We start from the raw sequence: 13,643 nt of genomic DNA on the forward strand, positions 1-13,643 counted from the left end.
AATCAATTCCCATAATTTCTCTCAATCAATCAGCCCCATAGTTTCCTTAATTGTAAAATGGGAGATTTAAAATTCAAATCTAAATCTCATAAATCCCTTAATTTATGGGGTTTGTTTTATTAGAAAATTGTTTAAGTCCAATACCCTCATAAATGAGCTCCAATCAGGGTGATTGGATTTGGACCAGCTCAATCTGGATCTCAGCCACCATGATGGGCCACAATCCGGGTCCTACCCATCGGGCAAATTTTCTAACACCACATCCTGCGCCTCCCCACATTAAGAAGAAAGAACAAGAAAGTTTTAATTTTAGGAGGAAGTTGAAGGCTCCACACCCTACATCCAAGATTATTAATGTGCCTAGAAAAATAGGGAAAGGAAGGGAAAAGCAAGGAAATCTATACAATGTTTGTAAAGGTTTCCTTATCTTTCCCTTTCTTTCCCTACTTTTTCCTTCAAACCAAACATAGCATTAGTGATAAATGCTTCATTGTAGGCCAATTTCACTTATAAACTTTTTTTTTTTTATGGTGTGAGTTGTGAATAAACCTTTTGGGTTTACCATGCTGTCTTCAATATTATCCGAGGGAATAAATATTGTTCTAATTTTATGCCAGTAGGAAAGCATAACCAAGGAACGGATGTTTTCCTCCATTTCCTGTTATGATTGATGACATCAGAAACTCGAAGATCCTCTCTACTCGAGTCAGAACTTTGAGCCACCTCACAAAGGGTGAGGTCGTCCATCCACCTATCCCTCCATAGTTGTCCCGTTCCCGACAGTCCAATGGCCGTGTTTGGAAACAATGCAAATAAGTGTGAATGTAAATATGTAGAGTGTGTAAAATGGTTCATATAAATTGTAAAATTGGGTTAATTTTGCACTGACAAATTTACCTTCTTACCAAACAGATTTTTAACTGTAATGTATGCAAACATGAATTCCAATAAAGCATATGCTTTTTTAGTATTTTTTTATCAAAAACCCACTTAAATGCAAATTTACTTCTTTTTTGTTAATGCACTTTTACATCTTATTATCAATTTAAATATGCATTGGTCTGTCATTTGGCAATGCATAAATATAATGTTACCAAACACTGGTAAAAGTGAACCAGAGTGTAAATTTATCCTGAACTGGGATTTACACTCCATTTGCATTGTTTCCAAACACAGCCATAAGGTTTATTCAAGTTCTACATGGTTAATTTCATACAATTATTCCATTAAAGCTAGCGTGGGCTTGCAGCTTTCACCCAAGTCCGATTAAATTTGGCCATGGGCATGAGCTGTGCCATGCATTTCAATGACATCGTAAGTGCTTCTGTTTTGTAGCTCCATGAAGGGAGGGTGGCTGGTTCGTGTATTTTGGTTCTCTGTCTCTACATTTGGGCCAAGTTGCAAAATCTTGGATAGCCGAAGAAGCTTAGCAGAAACTTCAAATTTGAGGGACTTTTAGGCTATGTATGGGAGTTCTTATTTGACAAATAAGTGCTTAAAAATAAGCGTTTATTTTATGAGTGTTTGGTAAAAAACATTGATTTCAAATAAGGATAATATAGGTATTTTGAAAATGGCGTGCTGGGCCAAGATGATCTAGAAAGAGAAAATAAGAACTTAAAAATAAGCTCAGAATTTGGGTTTTTTAAATTTGACTTATTTTCCAAATATAAATAAGTACTTTATTGGTGTAGTCCTATCTCAAAATAAATGTTTATTCCAAAAAGTATTTAAAAATAAACACTCCTAACTTAAACTCTTAAAGGAGAATTGTGAATTGAGAAAACCAATTTTTGTCCTGCAACACATCTGGACCAGATGTGTTGCAGTGGGCGGATGATCCAGTATTTCAGGATTCAACTCAGAGCTTCTATAAATGAGACAGGATGGGCTCCACCTCCACATGGAGCGCACCCCACAATCCACCCCTCTGTGATTTGGGAACATCTCCCCCATAACAAACATGGGAGATATTCCTAATGCTAGAGGGGATGGGCTGTCAACGCACTCCATGAGGTGAGGAGCCCTCAGAATTCTTTTTAAGTATGTGTTTGGTTTCGTTGGCGTTTATTGAAAAAATGTTGTTACATCAATGCCACATAAGCATTGGCGTTTATTGCATATGAAGCAAAATGAAACAACTGTTTGGTTTCACCATTTATAAAACAAACAGTAAAAACTGAAATGCTTTGATTTTTGTGCATGGAAAAACGCCAAAATCTTGTTTCCCCCAACGCCCCTGCGTTATTAAAACCAAATGCAAATGTGCCACACTTTAATGGGTATTAATCTGAGGTGGAGAATAAAAAAAACGTTTAAAATGAATACCAACCAAACAACAAAAACAGGAAACGTTTAAAGTGAAAAAATATAACTAAACGTTTAAAGTGAAAAAGCACAAATAAACGGCCACCCATAAATGTAAATGAAACCAAATACCCTCTAAATCATTGGAGAGAATATTGTTCAGTTTGGATTGAACCAAAAATCAAAGGGATAAGTGGACTGCAATCCACATCAAAAATCTGAAATTGTAGCCCTCTCCTAGTTTACTAGTAGCCCCCCTATAAACCGCATCCTACCCATGAATTTGACATCAATCCATTGGCAGGATTCAATCCACCTCTAGAAATCCTAACTCCACCCTACTGAACTATAAAAACCCCAAAATCGAAATACCCACTGAATTACGGTTTCATTGGTTAATTGGGTGGTTTGTTTCGACTGAAAATTAGTGGTGTTTTAATCAAGCACTAGGTTGATGTGATACTGTCTTTTTCACCCAACACTAGTGTGTTTAAAAATCAGTGGGGATCGTTTAGTTATTCTGGGTAATGAGCTTCTTCTAGTTTAATCATTTGGCCTGGTCCAAGTCTGACAACACTGATTGTAGAGTCTTGTGGTAACCACCTAACTTAAGTTTTGTATGCTGGGAAATGGGGTCACTGAAACTTTGGAGGAAAAGCTCTGAGGCACGTTTGAAGACACTATCTGTAGAACGTTATTTTCCCCCACTCAGTTTCACTGAATTTGCTGTTGGGTTATAGGCAAATCCGTTCCCAGGATACAACAGAGCCTTGGAAGAGAATCTGCAACTTGCAAAGTTGAAGAGTCTTCGAAGAAACCTTCTATGAGATTGTAGCAAACCAGACTGAGAGAGAGAGAGAGTGATTTTCAAAAATGTTATGTGTGAAATGCCTAATTCATGCTCCTTAAATAGTTTATGAAGAGTTATGAAGAGTTATGAAGAAAATGTAGGTGTTGGTTCAAAGATGGATCTTTGAACAATCAGACGATCAACAATCAGTATCACATCAAAACCAAAGCTGCCCTTTACGAGCCACACTCGTGCACGTGCATTGCGCGGTAGCAATCCTCCATACTCTCCTCTTCTAATTTTAAGGAATGTAAGCTCCTATTAAAATACTCAAAACAAAACTTGTAATTTTTCAATGTGGGACAAGTTCAAAACTGATTTTTGTAAGAGAAAAGTTGTTTTCTAAAACAAGTGTACAGGTGTAATTTCTCATGTAATTGACCAATTAAACCCATTGGATTTAATCTCTAATGAGATTAAAATCCAATATTGTATACTTGGAAGTTGGAACTTTGTAGGTCTTCAATGGAAAAGAGTGGTGGATAGAAATAGAATCACTACAAAGCAACCTTTCACTCTTTACGGGTATTGTATATTTGTGGCTAGTTGTTGGGCTTTCATTGTATCATTTACCAAAAGTTTACTAGAAATTAGCCTTGGCTTAATCAAGCAGACCTGTTTTGTGATAAGCTCTTGCTGTTGTTGGGGCTTTAGATTAGATTTGGGTCAGTGTTGAATGAAGGGTCGGGTAGCCCATCCCCCTTACCCATTAAGGCTATGTTTGGTTTGAAGGAAAATGCAAGGAAAGGTAGGGAAACCTTTACAAACCTTGTATAGGTTTCTTTGTCTTTCCCTTCCTTTCCCAACCTTTTCCTTCAAATCAAACATAGCCTAAAAGTCTAGATTTATTGATCACAAATTCACAATATATTGCTGCTTATGTTCATTCAACCATGTTCATCGACATTCCTAATGTGCGATTAGATGAATGTAACCAGTAATGTGTTGTGGTTGGTAGCTTTCGACTCTACTCATAACCACCCCTAACCCTGGTGACATCATCCAACTTTCTATTAACCTGAGCTAATTGTTTGAGCATTTATCCAGGACTGGGGTATGGATGTCCAATTTCAAGCCTTACGTGCTCGTTTGGGTGGGATAAAGTTTTTATATATTGAGTTGCTTCCACTGAAATGCTTTAATGAAATTAGCTTCACTGAAAAGCTTTTCTCTTTATTCTTTTTAGCTCAATGACAACATATTTAGGTTTTCTAGATGCTGAACGAAATAAAACTTGTAAGTTGTCCACATGGATAATACTTTATACAACCAAAAGTTGTTGCATGAAAGCCCTCCCAAACAAATGAAGTTATTTACCCAGGTAAATGCAATCATCTGGGTAAGTTTTTTCTGGGAATCACTTACCAAAGTCAGTGCATTTACCCATGTTCTTTTATTTTCCAGGTAAATAAGGCAAAGGCCATTTTATCCATAAAAGTCCTTCATTAAAAGGGGTATTTTTGTCCCATTCAAGTGTTGGCAACTTTCCCATCAGGTGGAAAATATATTTATCCACCTAAGAGATGAACATCACTTACCTGGGTAAGTGATACCTACGAAAATAAACTTTCCCTAGTCCCCACATAAATATGAAAAAAAAACATGGGCTTTTTAGTCAATGAGATTGACCAACTTTTTCCCCTCTCAAAATCCAAAAAAAGAACACCCCCTAAAAGTTGTGAAGTGTTGTACTTTGAAAATGTGATTATTTATATAAATATTACATCAATTTTATCAATATTGTATTTATATTGATTATCGAGGTAAATCTATACTGTGAGTGGAGTTTTACATTGATTTACAATATAATACTACACTCCATCCAAACATTGACAAATACGAAATGGGCATGGAGTTTTACACCGCAAACAAACACTAACAAATATGGACCAAGAGTGGAGTTTTACACCAATCCACATTTATACCACAAATAAATGCAACCTAAGAGACATAGTTCCAAATTTAGGCCTTAATTGGCCCAAATTGAAATTGGACTGAGTAAGTGTATCAGATATCATCTAACAAAAAAAAAAGGTGAATTAGAGATCAAACCAAGATCGAAATGTCAATTTCTATAAAATGTGCCTTTTCTTTTCTTTTTGATGGGCTGCACAACCGGGATAGCCCCTCCACCAACTCATAACCCCAAGGAATGGCAACAGGGTGGGGATTACGTTGCCCATCTCCAACCCCAACCCCCAAATCACCCCCCATCCCCGTCCCTGATCCCCGTCGAGGAAAGAAATCCCTCTCCATCCTTGACCCCGATGGGGATGAATTCCTCGTTGGAGACCCAAATCCCTGAGAAGAGAGACTGAGAGAAAGAGAAAGAGGGGCTGAGACTAAGAGAGAGAGGACCGTTGCAAGTTGAGGCCGACGATGAGAGATAGAGTCCAACGAGAGACGGCGATGGCAATCGACGACAATAGACTACTAGTTTGAGAGACTGAGACTAAGTTTTAGTTCTTTCTTCTAAGTATCCTATCCTCTGTCGAGACTCGGGTGGTAGGCCAGTAGTCGGTGATGATAGACGTCCAATGATGTCCGATGTCCGACGGGCAAGTGGCGACAGTGACAATGATCGGTGAATCGGCGATGAAGACTAAGGAAGAAGAAGACTGACTAGGGTTCACGGTTCAAAGTTCTCTGTCTATGTCTATCGAAGACTCTAACCTCTAAGTGTCAAGTGTTTTTGTTTTTTAAGTTTTAATCTTTAAAATAATTAAATAAATGAATAATAATATTATAATATTATAATATAAATAAGATAAAATATTTTATTATATATAATTATATATTTATTAATCAGAGACAGGTCGGGCAGGGATTGCATTCCCCATCCCCCCATCCCCAAACTTGATCGGGGATTCAGGGATAGTCCCATCCCCAACCCCAACCCCGCCAAAGTACCCCTCACACCCGACCTCGTCAGGTCGAGGAGCCCATGTGCCTGTTAGGGACAGGAAAAATTACCACCCCTAATAACCCCCAACCTAGGTGCAGGTGGGATCCGATCCCAAGTCCCTGCTATGTACAGAGAAGACCTTAACAACCTGCTAATTGGCACCTTGCATCAATGACTACTTTAACACTTTTAGTATATATGCTCTGTTTGTTTGCACTAAATATAAATGCATGTGATGAATTAGTATTTTGCATCATAAACAAATGCCGCCTTTTATTTTTATTTAAAACCTAAAAAAAAAAAAACTCCTTTTGTGGCAAAGAAAAATCTCACTCGCGCTTATTGATCCTTTCCCACATAAAGTGGAGTCTACGTCAGTTTTAGTTTTCATTTACTTCTCTCAAACGAGTTGAGAGTTTTTTCCTACAAAGTGGGATTACATCAGTACATCACTTTTCATTTTGCTTATTCCGAATACAAATAAAACAAAGTGAAACCTTGAATACATGTATACTTCATGTATACATGTATTATATGCGGCTTCCAATCGGGGGATAGAGAGCAACTGATTCTTTCTCTGATTTGTGGTTTTGTTCTTTTCTTTTACTTTATTTTCAATGGTTTTGGGGCTGGGTTGAGTGTGAATGGAATTTCTTGTTTGGGCTTTGGGGCAAGCAGGCTACATCAAACGGTTGATTAATAAAAGGATAAATCTCTTAAACTATCCCTACTGTGATAAATTATTCTCTTATTATTTGTATATTATCTTTACTGTTTTTAAAAACTGATATCGCCCAAGTATCAACGGAAAGAAATGAAATATCAAATTTATCCTCTATTATTTTTAAAATTTTAAAATAAAACCCAATTACAATGATGATATTTCGGAAACGGAAAATCGTCAAAGAATGATAAAACAGTAGCCAGTTTTGTGCTAATGCTACTAGAGAATACAGTCTCAGGCTTTGGGTGGAAGGGGAAGGGCTCGATAAAAGAGAATAGTTGCGTGGGGGATTTCGAAGAAAAATCCATTTCGGATTACAGAATTAGAGGTGCAGGATAATTGATAATTTGATACATCCTTACCTGAGTTGGCTCTTATTTGGAGTTGGAATATCACAAGAGTAGAAAGCGGATGCTCTTTTGTTTCTTAACAGAGAAAGGTTTGAGTGAGTGACAGTGAGAGCACGAGAAAATAATGGTTCCAGTCCCGGTTTCCTCGTTCAGAAACCCGGCACCACCGTCACTGCATCTTCTCTGGTTTCTGTGTCAGAGTATGTTCCAGTTGCCAAGGTGGTGATCTCCTTATGTTGGGACTCACTCTAGAACAGACCTCCCTTGTTCACTGTCTTCAACCTCGACACGGCGGTGACAAAGTGGAAGCAGTGGTGAACCATCTCCTCCATCTTCTTCACTTCTCCCTCCTCCTCCCCCCCCCCCCCCCCCCCTCTCTCTCTCACATAATCCCTCCCTCTCACTTTCTCACCATCCAACACCCCAAATCAACCATCAACATTGAACAGAACACCATCGAACCAGTTCATCCCTTTTTTTTCTCCTCATTCTTCTTTCTCCCCACTCCAGTCCATCTTCCCACTTCTGCTGTTGAAACAATACTGTAAATAGAGCACCATCATCCTAAACATAGAACATCTACCAATCACCGCAAGCTCCCGTTCCTAGTTCTTTTCCTTGTTTTCTTCGTTTTTCACCGTTGCTACAATCTGCAACTATCCCCTTCTATTGGTTCATTTAGTCATTTCCGCTGTTGAATAAAAATAATCTCCTCTCATTTCGGTTGTCCTTCCTTCAAGCTTTCCAACGATGCCTTCCCCTCCAACACTGTTGTCTTTCCAAGCTCGAGTAGAGCATAATGAATGTCAAACAAGTCGCCTCTTATACGTTTGAAAACTACAACAGCCTAGCTTCTCGTTTAATAACTACAGTCTCATCGAAGACAACATTAGAAAGCCCTTACCAAATGCAATTTTTATTGTTCACCCCCATCGTCTATGCTCGCCACTGCAATTGATGTGAAACAGAGCGTCTTCGGTCGTTGAAGTTCCCCTACTACAGTCCTCTACTTCAATGCAAATGCCGTGGTGGCTGTCCCCGGGTTGTCGTCCTTCTTATTTCGACTGAGCATTTAGGTAATAAAAAAGGTCACAATAAATCGAAGTTTATCCGAGTGAGATACCGGCCATTTCCAACCCATTATTGCAGCTCCTGAGAACCGTTTACACCCCCCCCTGCTCTCATATGACCAACCATTTTTTTCCTTATTTTCTTTAAGTTTTAGAATTGCTTTCTCTTCTTTAATTTCCAGTTTAATTTTTATTATATTTAATTTCTGTTTTATTTCTTTTCTATAGATTTAAAATTCGGCCAGGTAAGACGGAAGGCCTAACTTGAGAAGTTCGAGGGTCAAAAGAGATATCTGGAGATTGCTACCTCTGATCGAATTCTCAGACATTTTTATTTCGTTACTTTTATTTATTTGTTTTTGTTATTTATTTTTATGCACTTATTATTCTCAGTACAGTTCGAATTTGGTTTTAATGAATTCTATTTTTTTTAATTAACTAATTTTATATTTCTGCAACTCCCCTTTGTGTTCTCTCTCTCGGATCTGAGTACGTAATTATTTTTCCCTTGTTTCACTATGGATACGATCCGTCCTCATCACTTTACTACTAAGCGCGTTGTTAAATACTCTGGAACACCAGTTTAAACATTTATAATTTTATTCTAATTCTCAAACAACTACTAACACAGTAAAGTGATGAGAACGAGTCGTATCCACAAGGAAGCAAGGGAAAAATAATTATGTATTCAAAACCAAGAGAGAGAACACAAAGAGGAGTTGCAGAAATATAAAATTAATTAATTAAAAAGAAAAAATGGAATTCATTAAAACCAAATTTGAACAATACTGAGCATAACAAGTGCATATAAATAAATAACAGAAATAAATAAATAAAAGGAACAAAATAAAAATGTCTGAGAATCCGATCAGAGATAGCAGTCTCCGGATCTCTCCTTCGACCCTCGAACTTCTCGAGCTAGGCCTTCTGTCTTACCTGGCCGAATTTCGAATCTATAGAAAATAAATAAAACACAAATTAAATCTAAAAATAAATTTGCAGGAAAGAAAAAAATTAAACTGGAAATTAAAGAACAAAAAATAATTTTAAAATTGAAGGAAAAAAATGGTTGGGAGGACTGGTTGTATTCTCTCTCCTCTCCCTTTTCTAAAGCTTAAAAGATGGGGTGTTATCAAGTGTGGCGCGGCTACACTTAGAAAACTGTGCCAGTCAATGTTCAGCTCTGATACCGGTGAAGGACTGAGTAGATACAAAGATGGATGGCTGATACTTGGGCGCACCAAACCTGCATACAAACAAAAAAAGAACAACTGCACAATATAGGATCCGATACACTATCTCTGAAACAAAATACAAGAGGGAAATGTCAAATCTGGATGGGGCCGAAATTTGGAGGTTGGTTGACCTTCCAAGTTATCTTTATTTGCCCACTTCGCTATCTTTGTGATAGCCATATATATAGGTCTTTCCCCAACGTTCTCTTCCTTGTTTTGAGGAGGAAACTTAAACAATTTGAACGTTTGGAGGGAAGACCAAGTTAAGGCCTCTCTAGATTGAGACAAATGTCTCATACTAACCAAGGATCTAACCACATGGTCATCCAGTCTAGACTGAGTCAAATGGATATCCATTGAGTCAATAAGAGCTGGAAATTGGATCCAGAATAATCCAACAATATTGGTATATCTATGCATAAAAATATTTTTAAATAAATTTATTTTTATAGAAAATAAATAAATATGTAATAATTTAAAATGATTGTGTGAAAGTATTGCATAGAAATAGCCATAAAATAATCATCTTCCATCAACATGTAGCTTGTCACATGGCCATTGGATATTCCAACATATTAAGAATGAAACGAGGGCCTATGACTATACCATTAGTCTCCACCCATGGGGAAGTAAGATGACTAGGCAGTCACTTTATGTAGCATCATCTTGTGGTACTCTTGCCACCTTATGTAGCATCTTGCGAATGATGACTGAGAAATGAGAATGCAGTCTCCACGCATGGGGAAGTAAGATTGCATACTTCCCATGTATTAAAACCAATTAGGTCCATTCATGATTCAACAACCATGCACACAACCTTTAGAGGTTAGAGAGGTTGATTGAACAAAGTTGACTTAATTTTTAGTTTTCAAAACCATTAATATATTAATTTGCAGAGACTAGAGAGTCATTAAAAACAACAATGAACTTCATGAAAAAAAGAAAAACTATCTAAAACCTCCCCTTTATCGATAATATCTAAAACTTTTCTTGACTTCTGGATACCTTCAAGGAGAACCCTCTGTTAGAAATATTTCATTAAATGCCAAGTAAAAAAAATACAAAATTACTACACTAACCATGGTTTTTAAAACCGACCCAGAAGCACAACTGTTCTGGGCATCATTTTCCGGTTCAATGGTTCAACCGTCTGGGTCAAATGGTTCGACCCATAATGTCATAAATAAATAAAAAACAATAAAATATTTATATATAATAAAAAAATCATAGAAATTTAAATAAAATACAAAAAATACATAGAAAAATACAGGAAAAAGAACAACATATGAAAAAAATAAAAATATCTAAATATAAAAATAATAAAATACAAAAAATATAGAAAATTTCTAAAAAATACAGAAATTTTTCCAAAAAATATAAAAAAATTTCCAAAAAATGTAGAAAAAATATGTAAGCAAGAATATGTAATGTCCAATCATAGAACATGAACTTGTGCAACATGTGAATTACTTACAGCATTTTTCAGTTGTGCACCATTACCAAAGCTTGATTTTCCAACTGGGGTAGGAAGAACTTTGGAATCACTAATGGGGTCAGAGACAGGATCTGTTGGAATCTCATCAGCTGATTCACGAAGAATAGCATTAAACATGGCCACATCTAATCTATTCATGCATTGCTCCATCACCTGGATCGATAAAAAAAGATTGTCATGTCATATTTAGAACTTAGACCTGACTATATATTGATAGGGCGAAGGAGAACATCTACTAGAATATCATTGCCGAAAGACTGATACCTGAGTATGATATAGGAAGTGAATTCTAGAAACATATAAAAAAAGGGGCTACTTATAAAGGAATTCCATCTTCACTCTACATGTAAAAGGGTCCATGCTTAAACTATCACTTAACAACATCCATGCAATGATCAATCCATACAATGCTTAATGCTTATGCACCCAGATTAGCACCGGATAATAAAGCCCAATTACAAATGGCAGCTGGGGCACTTGATTGGTGCAAGTACATTAGTAACAAATAATGAAAATATAGACTACCAGTCTAGCCAGCACAGGCAAACAACCACACTCATGGCCTCCAGCTCAAACAGGGCAAAGCTTTTCACAAGCATCCCTGAAAGCTTCTTTCCAAAGGTGTAAAGAAAAGTTCCCCTGTTCTTGGTCACCCAAACTCCCTGAGTTTGATGCCATTACTTTATCATTTTCTACCCCAGTGGCAGACAGCATATATGGTGTTAGAGTCTGGAGAAACAAACAGAAAGCCAGGTCTGAAAGCTAGCAGTAATTCATGATGCTTAATCTAGAAAAATCTGAAACGTTAAATTAGGGGAGAGGTGGAAAACACTTGGAATTGACCTGCCACCACACAGATTCAATTATTCGGGAGAAAATCCAGGCTTCAACCTTTTCCAGTGCAGTTACAAATGTATGCGGATCCTCCCAGTCATCAAAATCATTAGAAAAAAAAAAAACAAACTTCTCTTTCTTGTTCAGAGAACTTTCATTCCATTTTAATGGGGAAGATTTCTTTTCGTTTCCCATTTTACCACCATTAGCTTCAATTTGGGGATCAGCACAAATTGATAGTTGAGATTCCCCAACAACCTGGCTAATAATTGCCCTTAAAACAACTGAATTTGACAACCAAAAAGTTAACCTGCATTCAAAGGAAAGCACAATCAGGTGGAGCGTGAGAGGAAATAATCAAGTTCCCTAGTGTAACCTAAGTAACTGTATCAAACAGTTAAAGAGAGTTGCAGGCTCTGCAAACAAGTTCAAGAAGTTGCCTAATCAAGTTCCCTAGTGGGTTCGGGTAGTCGGGCTTGGTCGCAGGCAAGTTGCCGTTGCAAGCCTGCAAGTGCTGCTCCAAGAAGTTGACAGTGGGATTGCTCGCCAATGCCCAATGCTGAGTACCAAGTGCCGCTGCCGAGTGCCGCTGCAAACTCGCCATTCACCGCTGCAAATGCTGGTGAATCTTTTCACCGTCGGATGCCGCTGCAAGTGCTGGTGAGGGTGACTCTTTTCGCCTCTGAAAGCTCGCCGGTCGTCGTTGGTGTGTGTCATTGTCGGATGCTGGAGGTGATGGCAGCCGTAGGTGGCCGGTCGGTAGGGTGTGAGGGTTGAGATGACTGAGGATGGAACTCGGGAAGGGTTAGAATTCTAACCCTACAGCTAATGGGAATAAGGGATTCAAACCGGGTTGGGATATAGTAGGAATTTTATTTTTTTTATTTAAAACATTAAAAATAAAAAAACTAACTCGCGAACCGCTGCCCGGGTTGAACGGTTTAGCGGTCCGACCGTCTGGGTCAGCGTATTTTTTACCTTTTCTACATTTTTTACCAAATTCCGATTTTTAGTAAAACTGGACCCAGGGGGCTGACCGGTTACCGTTTTCCGGTCCGGTCCGGTTTTGAAAACCATGACACTAACTCTTATCAGTTATGACAAACTTAGATCTCCTGAAAGCAAAAAACGTGCAAACTTGCTGAAAACACATCATCCATACATGATAGCATGTGGTGGGATTTTTTTGGGGTCATATTAAAAAGTATAAAAGATGGCATCAAGTGGGTTAGGGTTGCTTTTTGTAGTTTGAAAATTACATTTTATGAGGTTATAAGAAAACATAAGGAACATGTATGGTTTACAAAGTCTTCTATTACATTTACATGGATGGATATGATTATAGTACAAAATTTGGAAAAATAATCACTTTTAATACCATTAATGGGATTGGCAAAATTTTCCACGAGAAATCAGGACACAATTTATTGTCTCATATCACTTGTTATTTAGGCTCTGTTTGAGAAGAGTGCTCTCAAAGAATCATTCAACCTAAAAACTTGAAGTTGTTAGGCGAAATCTTTGAATAGGTTGATATTCTCTAACATGTTCCTTCACATAAAAGTCCAATGGGCTCGAAGCATGAACAAGCACAAGCCCACCCATACCTTGTGCTGAAACTTATTGAATTATAATAGGGGTAACAACAATTGAATACTAGACTACTTGGTCAAAATAGTTCTGATAGCATCCCAAATAACCATTCAACCTAAAAGCTTAAGCTGTTAGGTGAGGTTTTTAAATATGTTGATATTCTCTAATAAGTGCAAATACAAATACGCATGGTGCAAAACCTTATATATATGATATTTCTAAACCTTTCATCTTTTATCAAACCAAACACAGTCTCAATCAGTTAGTTGTGCATGTTGAC

General features: G+C 37.5%; 1 protein-coding gene across 2 annotated transcripts; it reads right to left on the reverse strand.

Moving 5' to 3' along the window:
• Positions 1-6,877: 6,877 nt before the first annotated feature.
• On the reverse strand, positions 6,878-12,605 carry LOC104587214 (uncharacterized). 2 transcript variants are annotated; one of them, XM_010244735.3, is made up of 5 exons: positions 12,211-12,605; positions 11,780-12,080; positions 10,916-11,089; positions 9,397-9,452; positions 6,878-8,200 (listed from the first exon to the last, which is right to left on the reverse strand). In XM_010244735.3, exons 1-5 carry the CDS (start codon positions 12,372-12,374, stop codon positions 8,143-8,145), a joined length of 753 nt encoding a protein of 250 aa, XP_010243037.1. In that variant the 5' UTR covers positions 12,375-12,605; the 3' UTR covers positions 6,878-8,142. The 2 variants fall into 2 exon arrangements, with proteins under 2 accessions (XP_010243037.1, XP_088746432.1); XM_088890306.1 differs by having other exon boundaries at positions 6,878-9,159.
• Between the last annotated feature and the right edge of the window lie 1,038 nt (positions 12,606-13,643).

This window comes from Nelumbo nucifera, chromosome 6 (genome assembly GCF_055504915.1).
Source record: "Nelumbo nucifera cultivar China Antique chromosome 6, China Antique-T2T, whole genome shotgun sequence".
Lineage (NCBI taxonomy): Eukaryota > Viridiplantae > Streptophyta > Magnoliopsida > Proteales > Nelumbonaceae > Nelumbo > Nelumbo nucifera.

Excerpts from the sequence above, each read along its gene's own strand:
- LOC104587214 (XM_088890306.1), bottom strand. The coding sequence starts at position 12,374 with ATGGCGAGTTTGCAGCGGCACTCGGCAGCGGCACTTGGTACTCAGCAT. Across the intron at positions 12,081-12,210 it reads CCACTAGGGAACTTGATTAG|GTTAACTTTTTGGTTGTCAA; the intron begins GCAACTTCTTGA and ends CTTTGAATGCAG. Across the intron at positions 9,160-9,396 it reads ATCTACTCAGTCCTTCACCG|ATTCGAAATTCGGCCAGGTA; the intron begins GTATCAGAGCTG and ends TATTTTCTATAG.